Source organism: Corvus hawaiiensis, chromosome 6, assembly GCF_020740725.1.
Source record: "Corvus hawaiiensis isolate bCorHaw1 chromosome 6, bCorHaw1.pri.cur, whole genome shotgun sequence".
Taxonomy (NCBI): domain Eukaryota; kingdom Metazoa; phylum Chordata; class Aves; order Passeriformes; family Corvidae; genus Corvus; species Corvus hawaiiensis.
In genome coordinates this window covers 62353287-62381158 of record NC_063218.1, presented here as the reverse complement: position 1 = coordinate 62381158, position 27872 = coordinate 62353287, and the positions used below count along the sequence as shown (strand labels likewise).

General features: G+C 41.0%; 1 protein-coding gene across 12 annotated transcripts in view; it reads left to right on the top strand.

Moving 5' to 3' along the window:
- The window catches only part of NAV2 (neuron navigator 2), a 366621-nt gene that overhangs the window by 314680 nt on the left and 24069 nt on the right, over positions 1-27872 (top strand). For 7 of the 12 annotated variants that reach the window (XM_048306044.1, XM_048306043.1, XM_048306042.1 and 4 more), the window contains 11 exons: positions 2532-2670; positions 7757-8048; positions 8973-9675; positions 12769-13236; positions 14251-14316; positions 15516-15560; positions 17738-17898; positions 19997-20185; positions 25885-25937; positions 27215-27238; positions 27343-27417. In XM_048306044.1, the coding sequence (XP_048162001.1) occupies positions 2532-2670; positions 7757-8048; positions 8973-9675; positions 12769-13236; positions 14251-14316; positions 15516-15560; positions 17738-17898; positions 19997-20185; positions 25885-25937; positions 27215-27238; positions 27343-27417 (2215 nt within the window). The remainder of the gene's footprint in view (positions 1-2531; positions 2671-7756; positions 8049-8972; positions 9676-12768; positions 13237-14250; positions 14317-15515; positions 15561-17737; positions 17899-19996; positions 20186-25884; positions 25938-27214; positions 27239-27342; positions 27418-27872) is intronic. The other 5 variants (XM_048306039.1, XM_048306037.1, XM_048306047.1 and 2 more) reach the window with 2 other exon arrangements.

Genomic DNA, 27872 nt, shown 5'->3' with positions numbered 1-27872 from the left:
TAGGAAATGTAATTGCTTTATGTTATAGGTTTGGAAACAGAAATAAATATCAGTTATAGGATCTGTTTTCAAAACTGAAATTTAGAAGTAATATGGCTTTCAATATTTTGCCTTGTGATATTTAATTGCCTACTCAAAGTAAAAAGGTGTTTCAAAGAAGTCTTTCAATCCTTTTCCAGACTTTCAGTTCCCCCCCCCCCCCCCCCCCAATATTTCTTGGTATGGGCAGCACATCTTTCATTCAGTTATGCTGGAAAAGATTTTTCAAAACAGCAAGTGAAACTGGTGTGTAAAATCTGCCTGTCAGGCTTTCTCAGACTCAGGAGGTCTCATGTTGTGGGTTTTATTTTCACATGGATTTCTATTCTGTATTGCAGTGGATTCCCTTTTATCCAGGTGAAGGCAAATCTAGGAAAAAATTATCTTTTTCCTTTAAGTAGTAGCATCACCAACACTGCAGCATTCCCTTCCAGTCACGGGAGCTAGAGTGTCTGTGGGTTCATCAAGTAGCATTTGGAAAATCTTCTTGGAAATCCAGGGCCTTTCCTGTAACTGGGACACTCCTGAAGGTTGATCAGAGTTGGCAGGAGTGAATTCTCATGAGCTGGAGAACACCAGATGAAGGGCAACTCCATCAAACAGCCTGTGGCAGGGGCCAGCGGTGGGTCCTGGTCTGTCCCTGTCCCTCCCCATCCCTGTTCTCTGCCAGCAGAGCAGCGTGGCTGAGCATCCCAAATTTCCTTTCCTAGCTTGCTGGAGCTGTTGGTCTGAGCTTCCCAGCTGGCTTATCTGCAGGGATATGGGAGAAGGGGCACAACTGCCTGTGCTGACACATTGATGAGGACCTTCACTGGGAACAGAGCAGTCGGCATGGAGCAGCTGCCAGCAATAACCCTTCCTGTGACGTGCAGAGGAGGATGTCCCTGTGGCCACACTTCATTTGTGGTTCAGCAAATTGTGCTGCTCTTCAAGCTGTGCTCAGTTTCCTCAAAGGCCTTGCACAGATGTGGGTGAACAGAATACTCCCAAGTAAGAAAAAGCAATTAAAATTATTAAAGCATCATTAAAAGTCATGCAGGTAGGTGTTTGTAGTGCTAAGTGAGAAAAAATGAAATGCTTTTCATTTCAAAGCTGACAAAGTTTATGTAGTAAGTCTATAGTAAATGAGTGGTGAAGCTATGAATAAAGTTCAAGCAAACAGAGATAGAGGTTGCCTTTCTTTACACAGTTCTCTTAACACACAGTTCAGGTTTAAATGCATATATTAACTGCTCAGTATATTGGTTTGTGAATATGGCTTTCACTGCCCAGCCAAAAACCTCACTGCAATCTCTTTGTTACAAGTTTGTAAAGCAAACAGAAATGCAATAGGGAGGAGAGTCTGGAGCTCCCAAAATCTGAAGCTGAGGTTATAAATAGCTAGAGAGCTGCCAGGTGATGAGCTCTTACCTTTTGCAAATGATCTTTTAGATATATGTATATATATATTTGCATTTCCAGGAATAGTTATCCAGTGGACTGAAATGTCTTCACAGAGCTCCTTCTGGGGCAATATTTCAGTCCCAGCTTCATTATTCTTAGAGATGGAGCACTTGTAAGCCAGTTTATAAATCTCTTTCTTGAGTAGCTTACTTTTACAGACATTTTAGGAGTTGGAGCATCTGGCTCCATTTTTAGATGATTTTGATTCTTTCTGTTCTAACACTCAAATTGCTTCAGGCGAGGCCTTTTTGGTTTTTTGGTTTTTTTTTTTTTGGTGGTGCTTTGTCCTAAACTTCCAGTGACACGTTTCTCATTTACTGGAAAACGTTGAAGCTCTATCACATGCTGGAAGAAGGTAGTCCTGAACAGTAGCTCTCCTTGAAAAGGATGTGTGGTGCAGCTTGGGGGGTTATGTGCCATCTGAAGGACTGAACTTTCAGTTGCTTAAGTTTTTTGAGGCTGGTGATGCTGTCGATGGTAGATCCAGGTTGTTGCCCAGGTCTGTGGAGCACCCAGGTACAAAAAGTTGCTTCAGAAGGAATTTTTTTTCCTTGAATCTAAGTTCCATCTCTGTGTTACAGCTTAGCAAGTCAATGCTATGCCTGCTTGGAGGTCACAGAATCGTAGAATAGTTTGGGGTGGAAGAGACCTTAAGATCATCTTGTTCCATGCCCCTGCCATGGGCAGAGGCGCCTTCCACTATCACAGGTTGCTCCAAGCCCTGTCCAACCTGGCCTTGGACACTTCCAGGGATGGGGCAGCCACAGCTTCTCTGGGCAACCTGTGCCAGGGCCTCACCTCCCCCACAGGCAAGAATTTCTTCTTGATATCCCTTCATGCTACTGCTTCCCCTGCTCTGGGACTGCAGGCACACATTTCAGCTGAGTCAGGAAGAGCTGTGTCACTGGTGCCCTTGGCTTGGTGATGGCATACACTGGCCTTTCTGGCAGCCACAGTGGGCTAAGGGCTGTAGAAATTATACTTTTCCTTTTGAATGATGTCTTGTCTTTTGACCCTTGTTTTCTACCTCTGTTGTGCTTTTTCTCCAGCTGGGATGACAGCAGCTCTGTCAGCAGTGGGATCAGTGACACCATAGACAATCTCAGTACTGATGACATTAACACCAGCTCCTCTATCAGCTCCTATGCCAACACACCTGCCTCCTCCCGCAAGAACTTAGATGCACAGGTAAGAGCTTTGGTTTATACATTGGTATTTATTGTTTTCTCTGTGCAGGAGGTGTAATTGTTTCAGGCTGGCTGAATTTGAACACACAGCCAGCCTTCAGTACAGACAGTATCAATAGTAACCACCTTGTCATCCATGGCATTTACAAATATTTCCTCTGGGGGTGGAACCAGTGGCATCTCTGCCATAGTGGTGTCACAACAGTTGGGTCTTCCTAGAGGCACTACTGCACAGAAAACTGATGTAAATGGGATTTTAGGTACATTTTTTTTAGGTCTAGAAAAGGTATTATGTTTTTCTCTTAAATAATAAAATACAGTAAAGTCAACATGAAAGTTTAAAGGTTGTTTACACTTCCATCAGAAATGTAAGCATGATATGCAAATAAAATGGATTTTATTAAATTTCCAGAGCTGTGGTTAGTTAAGGCTTTCTGTGTTTGGCAGCATTTCACAGGAGGATGAACTTTGCCTCCATCAGCAGGATACATGTACATTTTGTGCTTGGACACCACACATCCAAAGAGGGTAGAACAAGTGAAGGCATCTAACAGTTTTTCATTGATCAAATAAACTGCATAACACAGAGATTTGCACTAATACAAACTGCTTTTTTTTTGCCAATTGCATAGAATTTTGTTTGGAAAAGTGCAGGACTAAAGAGTCCTGTTTTGTTCTTCTGCTCGAGGGGCTCGGGTGCTGTGTGCCAAAGGCACTGGGATGTGGTGACCTGGCAGTGCAGCAGGTAGAGGAGAGGGATGTCGGCGCGACCTGCTCTTCTGTTCCTTCCCTCTTTTAATCTTCTCCAGCCCTTTTCATTAGTGTACCCTAAATCTGTGTTTGACATCAGTTTTGATGTAGATGTGTGGTTGCTGTGAAGTATTGCTCTGTCTCCAGAGCTGTGGTGCAAGCACAGAGTAGTCGTTGTTCCCCTGCCATGCAGTGCATATTTAAGCCTACAGGGAGGGTTTCCAGGTAGCCTCTGGTTGCCTATCAGTGACTGCACAGGCGCTTGGAACTGCTAATACAAGTCCCGTACAAGCTGAGAGGAGTTAAGATCTATCAAGCATGTTTGTCAGTGCCCAACAGGGTAAGATGGGCAACCAGAAGTATTTTTTGACAATTGTTACTGTCTCAACATTGTAATACTATTGGTGGGGAAAAAAAGGGAAGACTTAGGGAGACGTGACTAACCTAAGGAAAAAAAAATAGAAACTCACATGACTTCTATCTTCTGATGGATCAGATTCTTGGAAACACCTCTGAGAGATCAAAATCTGTGTTGACGAACTCCTCTTCCTCCTCCACAACTATTACAGTATCCAAGAGGGTGCAGACAGACACCAGAAGAAAAGCAGCTGGAGCTTGTTCAGGCAGTAGAGTGTAGTTATTGGCAGAGGAAGCTGGGAGCCAGGAACATACAAATCGTGTTTGCAATTTTTTGATGTGATGTGTGTCTCTGACCCTCTTCTCTCCTCAGTTTTCATGAATGACAATCTTTTTTCCAGGTGTTCCTGTTATCTGCAAATTATTGCCCATAAAATAGTTCCTTTTCAGTGGAACAAGCTACCTGAATCTTGTCAGCCAAGGGAATGAAAAGAGTTTGGAGTGCTGGAATGCGTAGCTTGCAGGGTTAATTTTTTGCTGCCCAGAGTAGACCTCAGAGCTCATGATGCAGTGAATGCTGCACAGACACATTTTCTGTCTTACCTGAAAGACTTCATGATGGCCAGTGCCCAGGTGTGCCTTCCCCAGGGTGGTGAGCCACGAAAGACTAGCACACATTTGCAAAGGGATGTGGACTTTTCTTCTCAGGGTGTCCCTTGCTTTGGTTCTCCTAAGCAGTAGGCACTTTTGAGCTGCTGTGATTCTGTCACATCTCTTTGAGAGAGGGTACAGAAGTTGGATTTCAGATAATTAAGGAGGGAGCTCGAAGCTAATACATGTGCAGCTGGGAGTCCAGGCAAATAATGCAGCAACATCAAAGGGAGAGAGCCTGAACATGTCAGTGTCTGCTGATAAAATCAGTAACTCAGGCAGAATCATCTCTGCAAAGAAAGGCATAGTTGCAGTAGGGAAAAATCTCTGTTGAGAAGCTGATTTTTGGAGCTGCTGAATACCCCATACTCCAGAAGCTGTAGTTTCTCCGTCTTTGAGAAACAAGACTTAAATATGATATTAACTCCATCTTCAGAGACATTCATAACTGTAGCCCCTTTTTGTAGCAGTTGTTTGCAAGTTGTTTTTGAACAAGCTAGTGATGGGAACCAGAATTTGCCTTACCATGTTCCCATGTCCTGTTGTGATTATGTCAAGTACCAAACCTCTTAATGTAGTTATTTGAGTACTGGTGCCCTAGTATTTTTCCTTTATATTGCACAGAATTAGTTAAGTTACCTTTATCACAGTATATAGTGTGCTTTTAAAGTCATATCATATGCATATTTTAAGGAGAAATTAATACCTGGTGGGCATTTGAAAATAACTTATTTAACTGAAATAAGATGGGAGAAAGAGACCAAGTAATAAATTCATTCATGTGATGGTAAAAAGATTGAAAGATAGAAAGGTTCCTTTAAATAGAAAACAGCAACATCCCTAAGCAGTGGTATCAAGACAGCTTCTCAACAGAGGTGGGTTTGAGATGTTCACAGCTTCAGATTTACAAAACTTTCTAAGAGTGAGTTGAGAAATCCTGGTGGTTTACTCCCAGCTCAGGCTTTGCTCTCAGCTCATGCTCGCTGTGTCTTGCCACGACCTCCAGCAAAGAGTATTTCCACTTTCACCCTTCCGGGCAGGAGGAGTTTCAGCTGCAATCCCCAAGCCAGGTTTCACTGTGTTTTGGTTTTGATTCCTTAGTCATGTGTCTGTGCTGTTCTCAGTGTTTACCATTAAACAGAAACATCTCTTGCCAGAGGGCTTCAAAGGTGGAGGTGCAGCATTTCAAAGGCTGCAGGAAAACTTTGGCCGTGGGTGTAGTAGTGGAACGAAATGGAAGAGAGCAAAGGTGGAGGACTTCTTGCAGTGCTGTTCTCTCTGGGGAGATTGTACTAATTTTACAGATTAGGGGAGGGGAAATAGAAGGTACAGGAATGTTTCCTAGTCAACCAAAACTAGAATAAGGCCTTTGCTAGCAAGTAGGTGTATTTCTTGCTCTTGAACACTAACACTGCCTGTACACAGTTCCAGACAAGGAGCTTGGAACAAGATACTGAAGTGACCATGTGAGGGATGGTGGCTTTGAGGTGGTTGGTTGATTTTTTGGTACTTCTTGCCCGTGCTGTCCTCCAAGATCTGTGAATTAGGAGAAGTTTGCGTGAAACAGTGGTTTTGGAGAGGCATGGGACATAGGAGCAGTCACACTGAATTTATTGCACACCTACTGATGGTCAGAAATAGAAAGGTAATCCACCAGCCCCAAACCTGGCAGGCATAGGAAGAGAAGGGAGTTAGAAAGCAGAGATGCACTCAAGCCTGTGCTGGGTTGCTCTCTTTGAATGGAGGGGCAGGGAAACAACATTTGCGTAGCACGAGGAAAGTACAAGGATATAATATTATCTGAATCCATAATTCAAAATGCATGTTAGTCTAATGACTCAATATGCAGATAAATAACCCAAGCCCTGTTTCCCGACTGAAGAAAGACCATTGTGATTTGTGGTGTCAGCTTTCACACACTGATTGCTTAACTAGTTTTTCAGGCTCTAAAAAAAAAGTAATTACAGTAAAAAGCAGAGGAAATTCAGCCACAGTTGCCCTACATTTTTTAATATTGATGGTGTGATCTGGTAGGAAAAGAAAAGTCATAAACTTGAAACATGCTTTAGGAACTTAAAAATAAAAGCTGAAAAGCATGGTAAATAATCTTGCAGCTTCTCCTGTGCTATGTTTTTCTGATTATCCAAAGGGAATAAAGACTGTGAGCTTTATAATGCTTTGGGATCTTTAAAATAATTTCCTGTTAAATAAATTATTCCTTTTGCCTACCACACGGTTCTGAGCACATTCATCTTCTGCTGAGGCTGCAGGGCAGAGGTGGCACTCAACACCTCACCAAAACCCGTCAGCCTGTACTTGGGAACTGCTCAGTCAAGTGTTGAATTGTCAGTCTCTTCCATGGTGCTGTGGTGGTTGGAGAACACTTCAGCTATGAATTTTTTTTCCTGATCAGAGTCAAGTGTGTGGATATTTGTCGTTTGTGCCTGATCACAAAATGGTTGGTTGTGGTGTTGCCAAATTCACCAAATTTAATCAACAGCATTTGACAGAAGGATCAGAATTCTGGAAAAGTAATCATTGACAGTGGAAAGTGTTAATGTGTGGGGAATATATAAAATATACACATATATATAGGGTAATAGATTTAATTCAAGCATTTCTGAGATTTTGGTGAAGGTTTGCTGATGAGAAATTTTTCTATTTGACATTGAGCTTAGCAAAATTCTCCATAGGAGACCGGTAGCACAATCAGTCTGTGCAAAGAGTAGGGGAAAAAACAGTCTTCAAGAGAAACTAAGATAGTTTATGTAGTGAAGTCAGTCTTGAGTATTGTTAGAAAGTTTTTCTTCAGTTCTTGGGTGTCTTTCTGCTATGCTAGGTTGGAATTAACAGCATTCCACATATTCGGATCTGCTCCAAAAGCTGCCTCCTCATGCTCTGCAGATCATATTGCCAGACAAGAGATAAGAAAGCAGCAGGAACAAAGGAAGGCTGGCTGCACAGGTTTGAAATGCTTTTCTGGCATTGCGGTAAAAGAGTTTGTCAGAAATTTGAGTTGGAGGATTATGAATGTCATGGAGCTGAATATGTCCTTTGTAAGTCAAGTAGGGTTTTCTTCCCTTTATTTATTCCAAGGAGCATGGCCGTTGTGTTTTTTGTATTTTTCTTACAAAGCATGTTAAAAAAACAACCTCATTGCTGGGGTTAATTTCTTGCTGTGACATTTCTTCATCAAAGGCACGTCATGTTTGTTGGTACTCAGAGATGACTGCTGAGCTGATTAATCAGCTTAATGGTTCTTACTTATGAAGCTTCTTAAAAGAAAGACTTGCTCTGAAAGTTGTCTTGCAATTCCTTATCTGTCCTAGACTGACGCAGAAAAGCATTCCCAAGTGGAGCGGAATTCCTTATGGTCCGGTGATGAAGTCAAGAAATCCGACGGGGGATCTGATAGCGGCGTAAAAATGGAGCCGGGATCTAAATGGAGGCGGAATCCCTCTGATGTGTCAGATGAGTCTGATAAAAGCACTTCTGGTAGGAAGAACACTGTTATTTCCCAGACGGGCTCCTGGCGACGGGGCATGTCGGCTCAGGTTGGCATTACCACACCAAGGCCTAAACCTTCAACCACCTCAGGCACATTAAAGACACCTGGAACAGGTGAGAAAAGGTGTAAGATGTAAACAAGCCGAAAAGTGTGTTTGGTGTGAAAACAGTTTAAATACTTTGCAGAGGCAGAACCTGAACTTCAGGTAATCCTGTCTGTATTTTTAGGCATTGCTTTAACCTAAGCAGCATCTCGTACTTCCACATTTCTATTTCTGTCTGAAAAATGTGTATTTCAGATTGGTAAAACCTGCCAGTTGTTTTCATGGCAACTCTGGTCTTAAGCCAAGCTATTTATTTGGCACAGTATTGCTGTGTGAAGAATAAATAATATAATTTTAGTTTTTGAAGTCACTGTTAACCAAGAACATATAATATATGTGGTTGAGGAGATTTTTTTTCCCCCCTTACTAAACAAGCATGTTCATTTATACTAAACATGATTCCTGGCTTTTCTTGTAAGTGTATTAATGATTTTAGCACTTGCAGATGTGTGAATGAAAATTGATTGAATTTGCATAATCAAGCAATGTAATTTAATACCTCTCTTTTTATTAGGTCTTGTACACAATCATTTATGAAAAAGTTAAAGTTAGATACTGTCTTGAACAATACAAATGCTTGAACAATGCCTTTTAGGGAAATTTTACTAACAGCCTAACACTACTAGTGTCTAATGATAAAAATGATCAATCTGTGGTAGCTACAGTGGGAAACTTTTTTTTCTTATCTGTCACTATTACGTAAGACTATTCTGCTTTTCATATTCTCGAGGGCAAAGACTCCACATACTTGCTTTGGCAAGTCTGCATGTGTAACTCACTAGAGTGGCATGTAAGTTCAGTGCAGACTAGATCATAACTTTGAACCGCACTGCAGTGGCTAACACGCTTTTGCTTTTCATGCTGCTTTGAGTTTCATCATTTGCTTGATGTTTTCAAGTCATTAAATATTAGAATTCTTTTTCTATTTTTGTAGGGAAAACTGATGACGCCAAGGTATCAGAAAAGGGTAGACTATCTCCTAAAGCTGGACATGTTAAACGTTCCCCATCAGATGCAGGACGCAGCAGTGGTGATGAATCCAAAAAGCTTCCCACAAGTAACTCTAGGACAGCTGCTGCTAATGCTAATGCATTTGGATTTAAGAAACAGAGCGGGTCAGCCGTAGGCATGACCATAATCACTGCCAGTGGGGCAACTCTCACCAATAGATCGGCTACCTTGGGAAAGATCCCCAAGTCATCTGGACTCATGGGTAGGACCACTGGTCGGAAGACTAGTGTTGATGGCTCCCAGAACCAGGATGATGGCTACTTAGCACTTAGTGCACGAACTAATCTTCAGTACCGTAGCTTACCCCGGCCCAGTAAATCCAGTAGCAGAAGTGGAGCTGGGAATAGATCTAGCACAAGTAGCATAGACTCCAACATAAGCAGCAAGTCAGCTGGGTTGCCTGTCCCTAAAATCAGAGAGCCTGCCAAGGTAATCCTTGGAAGCTCTCTGCCAGGATTAGTCAATCAGACTGATAAAGAGAAAGGGATTTCGTCTGACAACGAAAGCGTGGCTTCATGTAATTCTGTTAAAGTGAACCCTGCATCACAGACTGCTGCTAGCGGAGCTCAGAGTACCCACCAGCAAGGAGTCAAGTACCCCGATGTGGCCTCTCCCACTCTGCGCAGGTAGGCAACAAATTCCTCGGTTGTGCAGTGGTGTTAGTGGGAGCTGAATGAGCAGGACTCTTCCAGCTAGGCCTGTCTGGCTTTGGTGCAGCACTTACTATTTAGTGTCCTACTTCAAGGTCTTTGTATTCACATTTAATTTCACGTGAACAGGTTGGCCAGTGTTGTGGATACTTAGGACATCACGCGACAGCAGCAAAAATTTAACATTTAGAAAGAAACCAAACCTGTCTGGCAGAAAGTTTGGCAATTACAATTTGAGTCTCCTTGTTGCAAAAATCGTACCTGAAGGCTTTTATCCATGCAGATATCACAGGAATAAGAATTTTCTTACCTGAAGGTTACTGAAGAGTTCTTGCAGAGATGTATATGTAACAAACCTAGAAATACTCCAGTCGTGGATCAAGTTGTAAACCAACAACAGGAGACTTATCTCGGATTTTCATGGTGACCGTGGCATTGACCTGCCATGCTTAGATTCACCCAAAGCAATCTATTATAAGTTGTGTGGATTAGCCCAGTATGTTGTAAGACTCAACATTTTAGCCTGTGTAGAAGAACCCTAAATATAGTTACTGTCTAAGCTGGGTTAAATTTTCTTACTTCAATACTATTTTTTGGACAAAAATCCTGTCTGTCTTCTATTTCTCCAAGAGTACCCCACACACTATTCTAACATTAACATATAGTTGGTGAGGAGCTAATCTGTTGATGCAACGTATATCAAAGCCTTGATATTGGTGAAAAGTTCTGTTAATATTATTTTTGGATTGAATTTGAGTAGCTTGTCTGTTTCAAGTTGCAGTGTTTTGCATTTCATTTTGTCGTGACGCCCATAATACCCATACAGTTATGCTCCATCATCCTGCTTCCAGTGATGTGAGAAAGCCACATTCCATCTGAAGCACCAGTGCAAGCATAATGGCTGTGATGGCAGCTTAGGCTGATGCTGTAAACTGTTTTTAGATGGGTGGTTTTATTTGAAGAGCCTGTGTGAGGATAATGCAAGATACTTTATTTTGTACCTGGTTAACAACAGATAAGCCGTGTACTTTGGAACATACAATTTCCATCAGTGGCTACTTAACTCCAGTAGGCCTTTCATTTCTGTAGGATACACAATGAGAAATGCAGATTTTCAGTGTTTTTAGTGATTTCAGTGTGCCTCAGGCACACTGGTAGGAATTTGGTTGGGAATTTTTTTATTACTAAGAAGCTACATTGCTGGCTGTGTAACTGAAATGCTACATTAGAAATACATGAAACTTCAAAGAGCAGACACTGAGGCTCAATTTAACTATTCCCTCATTTGATATACAATTTCACACTTGAATTTTCATCAGCCTGTCTTAAGTTGTCATGTGTTGAAATGCATCAGAGTTGAATTGGGCCTTGTCTGCCTATTACTGATTTCTAGGATGACGGTAAAGAAGATTGTCAGTTGAGTTGCAGACATTGTTTTTTGCATATGTCCTCTTGGCCCTGTAATTTTTTTTTGTGTTACGCTGTGGATTAGAATCCGTACCTTTGTAATGATACAGACTTACCTATAAGTTTGCAAATATATGTAACTTCCGTGTTGTCATAAACAGGGAGTAGCTTAAAAACAGCTTGTAAAACTGTTGTGTGGGTGTTTGGGCTTTTTTAAGCTCTGGGTTCCTTTCTGTAAGAGTGGTTTTCCCAGTGCAACTGAAGAGATTGTATGCTCTGGCACAGGAATACCTTAGGGAATACCCTAAGCTGGTATTGCTGCTGAAGGCCATAGAATCATAGACTGGTTTGGGTTGGAAGGCACCTTAAAGATCATCTCATTCTGATCCCCCTGCCGTGGGCAGAGACACCTTCCACTATCACAGGTTGTTCAAAGCCGCAGCCGGCCTGGCCTTGAATGCTTCAGGGATGGGGCAATCACAGCTTCTCTGGACAACCTGTGCCAGGGTCTCACCACCCTCTCAGGGAAGAACTTCTTCCTTATATCTGATCTAAACCGGCCCTCTCAGTTGGAAGTGTTGTCCAGGTGCCTTGTGGCAAGTGCACAGCAGCAGCCGCCCAGCTCAGGTGTGTTCCGGGCACTTAGTGTCCGTGTGTGGAACAACCTGGGCATACTCAAAAGCAGAAAAGTTCTGCCTGGTCTGCAGACCCACCCCATAGTCTTTAGGAACACCTGTATGGAAGTGCTGTAGTCCTCTATTCTAAAAGGTTTCATGCACAGTACTCCACGGTGAATAATTAAAAAGCAAATCCGTACAGGTACGTGTGAGGAAAACTGAGGTTCCAAAGGCAGATACAGGAGCTAAGTGGCAGAAACAAAAGCAATGTTTTGGGGTGGGTGTTTGAAGCTGGAGTGGAAGATACACTTCCTTCCTAATTTTGAAGATCAGTTTTGCAACGATCAATAATTTAGTCCAAAGCATGCGTACTAAGGCACTTTGGCACTTCTGAGAAGTTTCCCATTGGCACTGCAGCTGCATCACAGGCAGCAGGGATGCTGCAGTCAGCCTCCTCCATCCCCCTCCCTCCCTGAGTTCTGAAACTCAGTTTTTTACTAGCCAGTTCCAGGTGCCAAAAAGCAGGTAACATCACATTCTGCACTAAAAAATACAGTTTCCAGCCAGCTTGGCTCATGGAATGAAACAAGCCTACGTTTGGTATGAGAACATTGTTGCACCCCAGTAAATGCTGCTTCTGTGCAGAGCATTTGGTGTGTTGCACAGAATTTACCTGCTCAGTAAGCTTTCAACCTCTAGTATTCCATACATCAGATTGTTTCTCTGGTGTCCTTTTTCCTTAAGGGACAGAAGATGATATGATTGTATCTTAGTTCTGTGAAGCTGTATTTTAGCTTTGTGAAAGTATTAGTTGATGATTCAAAGAAGACACACCTGAGATAGATCTGAAGCTGTTGTAATTGCCTCTGGGCTTTATTGAAAGGGACAGTGACCACAAGTTTATAAACGTATAGTCGCCTATGTACAATCAAGGATCATGTACTTAATACTGGTTTTCTGAAGCTAAGATGATATATATGGTCTAGATATAAGATATCCTTCTATTCCATTTTATGTATTTTTCATGTTGTCTTCTTTTTTACAGACTTTTTGGTGGCAAGCCTAGTAAACAAGTTCCCATCACAACAGCTGAAAATATGAAAAACTCAGTAGTCATCTCCAACCCTCACGCTACCATGAACCAGCAGGGTAACCTTGACTCCCCATCTGGCAGTGGTGTGCTGAGCAGTGGGGGCAGCAGTCCCCTCTATGGTAAAAACACAGATCTCAACCAGTCTCCACTGGCGTCCAGCCCCAGTTCTGCACACTCGGCTCCTTCCAACAGTTTGACGTGGGGCACCAACGCCAGTAGCTCTTCTGCAGTTAGCAAGGATGGCATTGGATACCAGTCTGTCAGCAGCCTTCACACCAGCTGCGAATCCATTGACATCTCCCTGAGCAGTGGAGGTGGGCTGAGCCACAACTCCTCCAGTGGCTTGATTCCAGCCTCCAAGGATGATTCTCTGACTCCCTTTGTCCGAACCAACAGTGTTAAGACTACGTTGTCTGAAAGGTTAGTGGGTTTTTCTCTTGTTTCTGTGTTTGTATCTCAAGTGGGAATGAAGCCCTGGCAGCAGTAGCCAATGCTGCAGATACAGATCAAATAATGCTTCTTACAAGACAGTGCAGATAATTCTAGGTCCTACTAGAACATACAAATAAGTTATTCCAGGCAGGGAGCCCAGTTCAGAGCAAGAGGATGAGTTCAGGTTAGATTTTTAATTTCCTGTCATAGCCAATGTGACAACTTTTTTTTTGTCACCAGGTACCGCATATTTGAATTTTGCATTGTATGTTATCCTTCCTGTTAATTGAGCTGATAGTGATATTTTAAAAAACCCTCCAATTTTGATTTGAAAAGTCAACTGTTTCCTGTTAAACTTTTTGATGAGAGAATTTGATGACTTTCAAACTGGAGGTGATGCTGAAAAGACAAGTCCCCATCTCCCTAGTCACTTGATCCCTTCTCATCCTCTCCCTGCTGCCTCGTCCCATGTCCAGTTGCTCCCTACAATGTTTCAGTACAAGCATTCATGTGAATGCTTAGTGAATCCTATTGGAAGCTGGATCCAAGTGAAAAATGATCAGCTGAATTGTATTTCAGACTGATCAGTTCCCCAGCTCTGTATAGGATGAGCTTCACTGGCAGCTGTGTGGACACAGGGTAGGACCTGGGAGGAGGCCAAGCAGGGAGGAGGGAACAGGGCTTTTTCAGCATGGGAGCTGGATTGGTGGCACACTGAGCTGATGGTGGGGTGAACTTGGCAGTGGTCTCTGAGGGACCCCTTGTAGATGGCAGTAGAACCCTTCCGAGCTCTGGAAATCAGCTACATCCTGATGTGTAGTGATGAGTTCAGGTAGCAAAATTTTTGTAGCTGTGTCTCAATTGAGAAAAGTCCACCTGAATGTAATGTTCGGACAGTTTGGGGTTCTGTTTGTGTTTTATTATAACTCCTTTTTGTTCTCTCATCTTTTCATTCTAATACTCCTTCTCTTGTTTTCTGTCTTGTTGGACTGCTCCTTCCAGCCCTCTTTCTTCCCCTGCTGCTAGCCCCAAATTCTGCCGAAATACTTTGCCCAGGAGACAGGACAGGTAATGCTGTCTCAGGACAGGAGTACGCTCAAGGCTGTAGGTTTTGTTGCCCATCTCAGTGAAGCAAATTGTTTTGTGCCAGACTGTGCTCAGTTGAGTGCTCTGCTGTGTTCATCATCCAGGTGTGAACTGACACAAAGACATGCCAGTGAGAGTCCCTGCAAACACCCATCTACCCACCCAAATCAATCTGGAGAGGGGCATACAGCAGAGTTGGCATGTTTTTGGTGTTGCTCTTGTTTCTGGGAATGTCCTTTGGTTTGAGGGGGTATTTTTCCCCCCTTCATATCTCTGCCAAAGGCAATTTGAAAATCATGCCCTTTTTTTTTCCTACGAATCTAAACTCTCACTAGCATTTCAGCATTCCTCTGGCATGCTGCTTTTCCCACTGCCTTTCTGGCCTGTCCTTTTTGTTGTGAAGTCCCTGTGTCATTCAGTGTCGTCAGTCTCTTACTGCAGCTTGGCTCATGAGTGTTTTCCAAGTGCTTAGGTACATTCATCCTTGTACAAATGAATGCTAAACTTAGGAAAAGATGACACAAATCTAAACATGCCAGCTCACTTTTGCTCACTGATGTAAGTTTAATCAGTCCCATACTGTGACATAGCTATAAGGGTTGTCATGTAATTAATTTACTTAAGCATGGGGATATTTTCTTTAAAAACAAACAGGCTCTACTCATCAGTTGTAAAAGACATAAGCTGAAATAGTTGAGTTTTGGGCAACTGATTGGTCCATTTTACTTTGCTAATGGAACTTAAGCTAAGATTTGGAAATTTAAACAGTCTGGGCTCAGTAACGCTGTACAGTAGTTAGGTGCATTCCCTAAATAGTGTATGGTGAGAGAAATGATGGGAAAGTGGTTTGGACTTGAAGATTCCCATCAGGTTTTACCAATAGCCTGCTGAAAAGCCTATTTTTAATCACCCATTTGATATTTAAAGAGCCATTTTTGTTCGTTGTGGGTAGGAGAAACAGCGAAATGAGGTTGTGGACAGATGTGGTTCATTGGCATGGTACCAGCTGCATGTTTGTGCAAACCCCACTTGGGTGAGGAGGTCTGTGCATGTTTCTGTAGGGAGGCCCCAGCACCTTTTCCTCTGAAAAGGTGATGCAGATGTTTGTACGTCCTTCGTCCTGATCTTATTCCTTCCCTTTTGTTCTTCTCTGAAGTTCTTTTCTTTTAACTTTTCTGCAGCGACCCACATCTTGATAGGAACACTTTGCCTAAGAAGGGACTCAGGTATTGGTGTTTCCACATGGTTTAACATCTTTTGTGGTGGCTTTGGAGTTTGCTTTGTGTTTCTGTTGTGGCTGGTGGTGATGGTCGCAGTTTGCAAGAGGTGGCAACAATACTCCTTCTTTCTTTTTTCTTTCTTTCCTTCATTCTTTCTTGCTTTCTTTGTTGCTTTCTTTTTTTCAATCCTCAAAGAAGGTCATTGACAACCATGCTTTTTTTCATCCAGTGGCTTCTCTGCTTGGGCAAGAACTGTGGCTTTTGCTGGCTTAATTGCTGAAAAGCATCTCGAACCGTCCCTGGGCTTGATTTAAAAACAATAATGTTGCTGTTTCTGTGGCTGTTACATGGAATGACCTGAGATGGTTTTAACTCTGGGAACCCTGATGTTGTTAGATAAATAGAAAAGATTTACAAGATCATGCCAAACCTTTCAGGATGAAATTGGACATACTAATTTTTTTAAAAAATTGCTTCAGAATACCTAAATCTATAGGGCTCTACTCTCATAGAAAATAACAAAAAAATCGTCAAATAAACTTTCAGCAGTTGTCTTCTCATGTATTTTGTACATCTGTAAGGTAGCGATTTTTGTAACATTATTTTTTTTCCATTGATACAAGCAATTCTAGCCAGAATTACTATCAGCTATGTTAATTAAATGCTTTAAGTGTTAGAGAATTTATAGAAGGTATCTTTGACAATTTAGGAAATTGCAGCTTCTGAATTGGTTAATGCAGCTTCTGGGATCACTGGGGCAATGCCTTGGAACTGCAGCTGTGATTTATTCTGTGCTATGCATGTTGTTCTTCACAGCAGCCTTGTCCCATGAAGCTGAGTACTAAAAGCCCTTTTAAAATGGCAATTTGTTTTCATGTTTCTATGGTCCTCAAGCATGTCTCTAATAAATACTCTCTTTTAAGACCAAAACATTTGAGTGCTGAAGAGGTAGGTATTAATGCTGAAAATAAAAATATATCTGTAGTGTGTTAAGGTAACATGACTGTTTAAAGCCCTTTTCTAAATAAACTGATTTATATGTAAAGTTTAAGAGATGCAGATTGTCAGGGACTGCTGCTGAAGTGTTGAGGCACAAGCAGAAGAATGAATGTATTTTTTGAAAGCAGTTTGACTTTTTTAATTTTTGCAGTGTTCCCATTGATTTAAAATAGCCTTAATAAGTGATATCTTACTGTAGGGTGTTTACTTGAAGGGAGTCTAATTAATTAAATAGATAATATCAGCCAATAATAGGCTCCGGGTTTTTGGAAGGAAAGCTAGTAACTCATAAATCTTTGTCCAAAGGTGATGGCACAGCCTGAGACAGACACTGAATTCCATCAGCAGACAAGTGTTTCCATGATGCTCTGGCTGTTGATACCTGTACCCTATCACGTAGCTCAGATAACACCTGTCCTGACAGCTCTATTTTTCACACATATACACAATAAATCAAGCTGAAGCTGAAGCCCGTGGGTGTTTTGCCACTGATGTTGGCATAGACCATGTTTCTGCTATTTTCATTGCCGTCAGAAAAGGCTAAACATAGTCTCCTTTATGATGTTTTAATGCTGTTAGTTTTGAACTAAATGGGATACGCCTCCACAGGTGTTACATGAACGTCTCTGGAATATGAAATACTGGGTCACAGCTTGTTGAAAAGAATCCCGATAATGGCTTTGTTGACTTGAATTTGGTTATAACATCACAAAAAGTCAGCTTAGTCATGTACCAAAATATTTAAATTATGTTAGAATTTTGGCATAACTTAAGGAAAGGTTTTCCGAGTTGCAGTTTTACTTTTAAATCATATGATATTATAGCACACGCTACATTTTATCCTACAGTTCTACACTACACAACTTCTACCTGTAACTTTTGGTTCACTCTGGTTTGGCTACCACTGAACCAATAGGAAAGAAGTTTGTGGTTTGGTTTTTCCCCCCAAACAGAGGTGAAATTAATTAGGAACATCTTGGAAGAGCTTGGAGCAGCTCCTTACTTCAGAATTCTATTGGGTTTATATCATTCAATCCTTTAATTTCATATGAGGATTCTTCCATTTTTCCTTCTCTCTCTCCCACTCCAAGTCTTGTGACATTTCATGGTTGGTTTTTTTTTTTTAAACAGAAAAGTCAAATAAATATCAATGTTCATAGTGAAAAACCTGTTTGCTTTTGCAGGTATACTCCATCCTCCCAGCTCCGTAGTCAAGAGGATGCAAAGGAATGGCTCCGGTCCCACTCAGCAGGAGGACTGCAGGATACTGCTGGCAATTCTCCATTCTCATCTGGATCCAGCATAACATCACCCTCTGGAACTAGATTTAACTTCTCACAGCTTGGTGAATAATTATCTGTTTGAATAATCACAGCAATGCATTGCATGTCCTGAAAACGGCATGTTGCTCAAGATAATTTTCTTTCAGCATCTCCAAGGCTCACACTGAACCTGAGGAAGCACTTGCATTGAAATGAGTGTGACTAATTAGCATTATTATCTTGTATGCCCAAAGGTGCCATACTCGCAGTAACTTTGAAACTGCTTCTCTGGGAGTAATCAGATTCCTTAATATAACTTGTGAGTCTTCAGTAGAGCTGTTGGTTAATACCACACATTGGGGTGCTTAGAGGACATAAGATGTTGCCTGCTGTATAGTAATAATTCTCTAAAATCCAAGCATTTTCCTTACCCTATGTGCCAGTCTCATCAGTTTGGTATTCTATCTTTGTCTTTTTCAAGTGGCTTGTTGGAAAATTGCAGAAAGCTCAATCTGAAGCAATATATAAAAGTCAGGGGAGTTTCAAGTCAGAACAACTGCCATTCCTTCACTTAATTTCATTGATAAACACATGAAGGAAACAATAAAAGCTGATTGGCAGGATCCATGAAGCATTGCGGGTTTTAGTTGACCCTATCAGCAGTTGAAATAACCTAATATAAAGTGCTAGTGGTGCTCATCTCTGCTGGGCTGGTTAAGTATGACTTAGTTGCCTTTGGAATTTCTTCAGGTTTGTAAATTTTGTCTTTAAGTGACATTTGGAAAGTACTATGTTGAACAGGCGTTTTCTGTTTGTTTATGACTTTCAGAAGCCCGTCCATAATAATCAATATTATTATTTAAAATAAATACATTGTTTATGATAACTTCTATATAATGACTAATTTATATATAATAATTATGTGCAAAACAGTTAAGCTTGTATTTGTGAACTTCTTGTGTGAATTTGGAGCAGATTGCACAGTCACTTATTTCTAGTTTAGTTTTGAGTTGCAGTACTGACATTCTAGAACCTTTCTTTGAGTGTTCTGGAAAGAAACACATTCAATAAGTGTCTTTAAATAAACTGACACAGCAAAATTTCAGCTGAATATACACACAGCATAGCTACATTTCTAACAGCTAGCAAACTGTCAGGAAAGTTCATGAAATTAAAAAAAAAAAAAAAAACCAACCCCAAAAAGTTGTTTCCCAGAAAGTTAACTCTTTGTGCAGAGTGTTGGAGGTTATTTGTATTAGCTTCAAAAGCCATTTGGCCACAAACAGCAGTGAACACCAGAAAAAAAAAAAAAAAGAAAAGATGCTTTTCTATGTTCTTAGGAAAAGAGCTTAGAGATATTGGAGTCAAGAGGGGTCACTGGATTTAAGAGCAAATGGTAGTTGAGCACCTCTAAACTGAATTATTCTGTCTTCTACAATAGTCTGTATCAGCTGATGGTCTATATAGAAACAGGCAATGACAGCACACCAAGAGGAACCTGCCAGATGAACAGTGATTTTGTTTGGCTTTTTTACCCACAAATCAAGTAGTTCTTAGTAAATAGCAGGCATAATTTTGGCACAAAAGTTCTTTCAAGAAATGTGAGATTGGAGTGGTTTTGCACTCTAAACACTGGCTGGGAGAATTTTGGCTTTTAAGACAAAATTAATATTTTACAGTTCTCAGGGCATTATAGTGGAAAAATAGTTCTGACATGTACAGCTATTAGGGAACTAAAGCTCTTTGCAGTTGTGACTAAAATACATAGAAAAATGTAATTTTCTTAGAACTTGAAGGCTTTGAAGAGGGTAAGTCCTGCTCTATATAGACAAAACACTACAGTTTTTGTGGAAGAACGGTTCCAAATTAAGTAAGGGTTAATTAGTTCATGCCTCGTGGTGTGGTAGTGAGGTGACTGAGCTTGTTTGTAGAAGCACAGACAAATCACCCAGTGTTTAAAATGGCCTTGTTTTACTTGAGTTTTCACATTCACTAGCCTAGTTTGCATACCTCTTACTGGAATTCATTGAATTTAGAAAAACAATGACGCTTGGAGAAGATGGTATCAAAAATTTTGTCTCAAAGTAGGGGGAAAAAAAAGTTTGTTGGTAGTTGCACAAAAAACAAGTGTGAAAATGTGCGGTTCCAGCACTAACCGGGTGTTCATTGCTGGCTTTGCAGCGAGCCCCACGACTGCAGCCCAGCTGAGCCTGTCCAACCCCAGCATGCTGCGCACGCACAGCCTGTCCAACGCCGACGGGCCCTACGACCCTTACAGCGACACGCGCTTCCGCAACAGCTCCATGTCCCTGGACGAGAAGAGCAGGACCATGAGCCGCTCCGGCTCCTTCCGCGACGGCTTCGAGGAGGGTCAGTAAAGTTCCGTGCGGCTGGAAATGCTCAAAACGCGGCCTTTTCACCTCAACTCGGCGCTTTTCAGTTCAGCACAGGGGGCGTTTCAAACACGGCTTTCTCCGTGTGGAGCTCTTGGTGTTCGGTAAAACCTTAGTCCTAGTCGTGGTTGTTCTGATTATAGAATCGTAGTGTTGGAAGAGACCCACAGAGATCATCAAATCCAACTCCTGGCCCTGCCCAGGACACCACAACAATCCCCCCATGTGCCCTAGAGCATTGTCCAAACACTCCTTGAACTCTGCCAGCCTTGCTGCTGTAACCACCTCTTTGGGGAGCCAGTTCCAGTGCCCCAGCCACCCTCTGGGGGAAGGGCCTTTACCTGATACCCAACCTAAACCTCCCCTGAGTCACCTTCAGGACATTCCCTGGGGTGCTGTCGCTGGTCACCAGAGAGAATGGCGATGTTTATTCAGTGATTGTTTTGGTCAGACACAAGAAATAAGTGCTGTACCTAGACCCTGACTGTTCAAGAAATGGATTAAACACATCGTGTGCTTCATTTTTAGCCCTTTCAAAATGAGTAATTCATGCTTAGAGTCAGTGCATTAGTGTTCCTTCAGTAGGGGTACTCTGAACTTGCACCTCCACAGTTCTGCTTGTAGTATAGTTAAGTGATATCAGTTGGACTGTTTCTGTCCTGGCAATTTTTCCAGTATTTAATCTGTACTGAAATTATCTTTGCTTTTCATTTCTGCTGAATGTCCTGGCTTGATACAACAGGTCTTCCAAAGAAAGATATTGAGTAGTTCTTTGAAACATCTAGGCTTGTCTTTTTAGTGCTTCGTTATCTTTTCAAATATGTAACCACACCTGATAAAAAGAACCCATGCAAATATAATAAGAAAAAGTATTTACCTATAAATGAATATTTAGTTTGGTTGCTGCTGAACAGGCATCCTTGTGGCTGCAGCAGGAGTAGCTGTGAACACACATTAAAATCCTCGAGCATTGCACATTGAGAAGTCAAGCATGCAGTGGTTCATTGAAAACTCTTCCAACATTAAGTCTTTGAGTCTTAAATCTCCTTTCTGGCAAGGGTTGGGAGCTTGATTGTACTTACAGGCCACACAAGCCTTTGATGGCTCTTTCCTCTGCTTCTGAAGACCTGCACTTACTCAGCCCTGTTAATACCAGTGCCCCATTGCTGGTGCTCCCCAAGAGCCAGGCATGCATGGGAACCACACTTCAGTGCTTTGCAGAAGCCTTTGAGACCCACAAAGTGCCTTCCTGGAGATTCTGGTTATCCTCTCAGGTTTTTTTGCCATTGGAAGAGGTAGAAAATATTTATTGGATATGGCTCTGAAAAGATTCATTAATTAATTGGTTACTGAATTTAATCAATCTAACTTCAGTACATTTAATTGTATTTTTGAGGTCTATGGCTGAAGATCTCTATTAGGGGTTGAAAACTATTAGAATAATGCTGTAGGGCTAAGAGCTGGGCTGTTGCAGGAATTAACCTTCATTTGTTCTCAGAAAGCTGAATTATCATGAGCAGTCAAAGACTGCCAGGTGCTCAGTCAGTTGAGTTCCATACTGTGATGCACAGTCATGCTCTTACTAAATTGTCCCCTAATATAATCTGTGAAGGAATTTGAATCACTGCATCTGTGTTACACTTCAGTGATTTACTGAAGGAGCTACTGCAGCAAAACTTACTTGGGTTTTATTGAAGACATCCTCCAAAAAATTTAGCCTTAGTCTTTTAACTGTGCTCAAGATTGCAGCAAAACCATTTTGGCACATTGGAGGTTAAATTCTCTCTTGTAGTTCAGAAATTCTTGTCCAGCAGAGAGGCTAGTTTGGATAAACATTTAACAAGTATTGCATGTTTGAAGACAAACTATTAAAGAAAAAAAGAAAAGGAATATTTGAAAAGAGTTAGGTGAAATGTTCTATTAAGTGCTTTTTACTAATTTGAAAAAAGTAATAAAAATGAAGTCCAGGAAATATCCACTAAGTTATGGACTTGAAAGTAGTTGGAAAATGTGACTTTTGTATCTGAGGAAGGAATTTGACCCTACTGTTGACATGCTGAAGATCCCTTTCAGCTTTTCCTCAATTTTTCACACCTAAAAGGATAATGATATTTTACCAGATGGGTTGAATGTTTAGGTGTAGTCTCAGTATTTTTGTCTTTAGGAAAAAGGTCTTTCATCACTTCCCTGGCTGTAGAGAAGGCAGGAGTCACCTGCTTATTAGTTCCTGCTTATTTTTCAGGGAATCACAAGCTGTAAGTGATCAAGTGGTTCTGAACACAGCAGAGATTTGCCTTCACCTTGAGAGAATAGATAAAAAAGTATTACAGAAATTTAAATTTGTGGTTAATGAACAAATTGATTTTATACAATCATCCAGCGTCAATGAAGGACAAATACAGGTCTTAAATAAAGCTTACCAACCTACTTCTTAATTACTTCCTAGCACATAAGATGACAAGAAATTTGTTTCTCATTAACTTCAGCAGGGCCCGGATTTATTCTTAAAAGCCTTTTCTTCTCTTGTCTCTGGGTGTGAAGTACAGTCATGTTCTCTCACAGCACAGCATGTAGGTGGGAAGGTTGGTCAGCCTTGCAGTACATAACTCTTGTGACAGACAGGGTTTCAGGGCTGTGGAGATGCCAGCAGGAGCAGCCTCCAAACTCTCCAGAGCTTCTTGGGGAAAAAACGCAGCGTAAAAATTGAGTGGACTCTTGGCTCTCCAGTTTCCCCACTTCCCCAGCCAGCAGTCTTCCCTGGGAGCTGGGCTGCCACTGGCTCCACTCTGATCCTCCAAGAGAAAAAAAAATTAAATTATCATCGGGATATAAATTGTTACTCCTTTGTGTGCTACTGACTGCAACACCAGTTGTTCTTTCTGCTCTCTGGGCAGATGATCATGGCTAGAGCCTTTCTTTTCTAACATTAAAAATGATACGTGCTTACCTGTGCATTTACAGTGCTTTAAAAGAATAGCTCCAGACCAATTTGGGTTTGTAGGCTGCGTGCAGATGCACGCTGGCTGCAAAAAACAGGAATTGCATTAAGAGCATAACTGCCTTCAGGCTCCTAATTAAATAGCCTTCAAGTAGCCATCTGCAGATACTTTAAAAAGAAATTGCACAAATTTATTAACTCCATAGCTGTCCTTAAAGTGAGAAATCTGAAATTTTGTACACAGTCAAATGATGCACTTGAGTCACCGTTCTTGGAGGAATTTAAGAGCCATGTCGATGTGGCACTTGTGGACGTGGTCTAGTGATGGCCTTGGCAGGGCTGGATTATTGGTTAGACTGGATGATCTTACAGGTCTTTTCCAACCTAAATAATGCTATGATTCTACATGATGGTGATGTTTCATAAGGCAGGAGTAGGATTCCCAGAATTACATGTTCTTTCCCTTTTTTTCTCATTTTGAGTGTTCTTTCCTGTATTAAAGTCCCAATGTGATCTTACAAATTCCAGCTGATGCTAACTCAATGATGTGTGTGACCAAATCCATGGTAAAGGTTTCTGTTTCCTCTCTGGTGAGCTGGTATGGCTCTTTTTTTGGTTACATCTCTATTAGGAAAAAAATTCACCAAGGAAGACTATAGGGAGGCAGATCAGAAAATAATATTACATTCTTTGTATGAGTCCATTTGTGGCCTTGTGCACTATTGCCTCACTTTGGTCTTTCCATCTTAAAAATCTTAAGGGGAAAATGCAAGTAAAGGAAAATGAGAAGAAGATCTAAAGTGCAGAACATCTGTGATACAAAGTTAAAATAGGAATCTTCAGCTTGGAAAATGATGGCTGAAGGGAAGGGAATTTGGTTTGTTATAAAGAGATTGGTTATCCACTCCTTCTCAGAGCACAGCAGTGTAGAGACACTCAAGGAACTCACTGATTCAGCAGCAGGTCTAAAACAACTGCAAGGAATTACATTTCTAAACACAAGAGAATTTTTTGTTGCAGACAAAATGTGTCAGTGGATTCAGCAGCAGTTAAGCAAGTTAATGGTACAGAGGTCACAGGAGGCCAAATGATGTCTGACTGCAGTTTCCATCCCTGAAATTTCCATCTCTGCTGATTCCCAGAAGGTGCAAAGATGTACCTGGGGAATAATCACTGTGTATCTGTCTCCCCTCTTCATTCTTTTCAGTAAACATGGGCTGTGGTTGCAGGCAGGGCTGGAGCACACCATTAGGCAAAGCCTGAGTCTGACTCACACCACTTATTTTTATGTTCTTGGTGTAGTATAGTCCTTAATGCCTAACTAGAAAGGTCATTTTAATTGAAAATATGATTACCCAGAGAAAGCGAATGGGTGTGAGGTTTTTTGTACTTTCTTGTGGGTTCTTTAAATTGTCTTAAATTCCTTCAGAAGCCAACTTAGACCTTGTTTACTTCTCTTTCCAGTATTGCCTTAGGATATAATGTCATTGGGAAAGCAGAACCCATTTATTACGAATGTAGAATTGCAGTAGGTAATTCGAGCAAAATGGCAGCTTTTCTAAACTTTTTTTTTTTTTTTTTGGCTGGGGGATTTAGAAGAAAGAAAAAGTGATTTTATGCTATTTCATATGATCCGTGTTCAGTTGCCTGAGTTTTGAATGGAAGCTTCGGTTCAATGCATTTTGTTTCTAAAAGTAAAAATAAAGGAAAAGTAATTTTGCATGTTTCAGTAGCAGAAAGAATAGCTTCAGGTACTTTTTTTCAACAGTGTAATAAAGAATGAAATTATGTTATATTTATATGTAAATCCTGATGCCTAAGTGATGGTAACAACCTTGAGAATCACAGAGTAGTTGGGGTTGGAAGGGACCTCTGAAGATCATCAGGGCCATCAGTGTATATGTATATCCTTTACTGAATTTAAATGCAAAAATCGTTTGAAACCAATCATTTTCCAGCAAGTTTTGTAGCCGTGTTTTCACTGTTAATTTCTCTATGGGAGAACAAATTTTGCCTTGCTAAAACAATATCATTGCTTTAAAGAAAGGCCAAGAAACTCTGCAGGGAAAGGGAATGTTGGGCTCATTGATGCACTGATACAGCTCCCTTAAGTCAGCAGAGGGAAGGTACAGCTGCATTCAGAGGACAATTCACAGCCCCAAAATTAGACAATGTGTTTTTATCCTGGGTCCTCCACATCTTCTCCTGGAGCATCTGGTTACACACTGGAGCTGGGTGTTGTGGTCTTCTCAGGACATCCCCATCTTGGTCTGCTGCTTAAAAAAATCAACAAACCCTCTCAATCTCATCTAAAAGTGAAGATTAAATACTTAGATTTATTTTTGTAATCTCTTCTGCATTTCTTGGGGTTTTTTTAAAATCTTGAGTAGCCCTTTTGCAAGAATTTTAAGATACACTGTCCAGAGAAATATTTATTTCTGAACAGATCTTCATCAAAAATTTTTAACTTTCTTGGCCACACCTCATTTTCCCAAATATTATGAGAATTTTAAAACAGCTTTGCCAAATCCAAGGTTATGGATTATATCACCTGGCCTTGCATTCTTCAAACCTTACCTTATTGGTGCAATAATATAATATAATTAAGTTTAGGATGGATGATGAAATTTGTGAAAGTATTTCTTCAGCAGATTGGTGGTTGACAGTGGATGATTTATGATGATTCCACTCTGTGGTTAGTGTACTTATATTCATTGTGTTTCTTTTCTTTCCTTTAGTGCATGGTTCTTCTCTCTCTTTGGTGTCCAGTACGTCATCTATTTATTCCACAGTGAGTATAATGAAATGAAGAGTTTATTTATTAATCAACATTATTGAATTGACTGGTCTTACTGTGCTAGTTTTGCCATTCAAGGAGCAGGAAAAAAACAGTTCTCATTTGACTGTGTTCTGGATGCTAGCTAGGAAAGGGTTGTTTATGTTCATGAGGATGCCTGTGGATATGTAGCAATATCCTCATTAAACACAGACTTCAATGGCCCAAAAGCAGCCAGTGTTTTTTTGAGTCTTTAATTTATGCTGTGCTAAGTAGGTTTTGCTACAAAGCACCTCAGTAGACATGAGGAGATTTGAACTTCATTACTTAGAGCATCCCAAAATTTGCTGAATAAAGTCACCCCATCCTTATATTAATGATTTGCTACTAAAGAAGTTTCAGTCCACTTTTTAATGCACAGATACTAATAATTCTAAAAAAGGCCATTTATTCGCTGTGCCAGTAACACTTTCTCCACGAGTATGTATTCATTTTGGTTATCTGATCCTAAAATAAGGCTTACTGGAGTTTGAAAATACATAGGAGTACTCAGAGCTTCAGGTTTCTGTGCTTGCTGCACAAGTGGCTCCAATAGTGTGTTTGGATGGGTGTGATTTTCCTGGTGGCTGGTAGTGGACATGTTTACTTAGGAACAATGGAGTGTGTGACTTCCTACCCCATACCTCTCCTTAGCTGGTAACTTTGGTTAGAAACAGCACATAGTAGCCACAATTTGATCATGCTGACCACAGTGGATGGTCAGTACATCCACTTGGCATCCTCACAGCTGGCTGTGTGTCCTAAGTTTTTCATCACCACACTGCGTAGGCAGCACCCAAGCGGGAGGAATTTCTAAGTTTTTTTTTCACATCACTTTGGAATGCAAAAATGTGACCTCCTTCCCATGGAGAGCTGAGTGTGGGATGAAGGGAATTGCCCAGGATCAGCCAAGTTCTGTGGCTGTCCTGGTTCTTCAGAGCCTCATACAATCCCTTATGGGCAGAGCCAGGACTACTTCCCCCTTCCACAATTCAGATCAGAGGTGCACCGGTCAGCAGGCTGGGAGGTGGAGCCCAAATTCCTTCCTGCAGAAGGAAGTACCTCACCAGCAGCCTGTTTTCTTTTTCTTGAAGAGTAAATAAATTAGGAGATTAAATTAGACTGAATATGGATGTGGGAATCCAAAATCAGGAACTCACATTAGAGTTTTTGAAACACCAAAAGAGAATTTGCATAAATTTGTCAGGCTGGTTATGTTGTAATATCCTCACGTATTTCCTTTTATTTTACAGCCTGAAGAGAAGTGCCAGTCAGAGGTAAGAGCACATCCTCTTTGACAAGCATAAATGACACTCTGCACTGTGTGCTGTTTTATTTCTCCTTGTTACGATGCACTAAAGTGCTCTCTTAAAACCCACAGATTCGCAAGCTACGGAGAGAATTGGATGCATCCCAAGAAAAAGTGTCAGCTCTTACAACTCAGCTGACTGCTAATGTGAGTACAGCTCTGAGAACAAACATTAACCTGGGATGCATTTAATGCAACAGTTACCACCCAGGTTTTTTAAGTGACAAAAAGATTTCATGTGTATAACATTCGGTTTGTATTACTGAGGTGTTTAAAGAAATAACTGTATGCATGTGTGGGACATGTCCAAAAATAACATCCTCTGCCCTAGTAAATTACCTTACACCTTTCTTTAAAAACAGAGTTACAATATTAATTTGACTTTGTATGTATGTAAACCATCTTAAGGTCCTGAGAAAATCATTAGAGACAGGGTCTTTTTTTATAAATACTGTCTTGCTTTGACATTTGGATAGGATGAGATACAGATAAAGATTATAAGTGGTAGGAATAAAAGTTAATAGAAACTTGGACTGAAATGCATTATGTTTTTCTCTTGCATAAAGGTATGGGTTAATGGCATGATAGATAATAGTGGCATA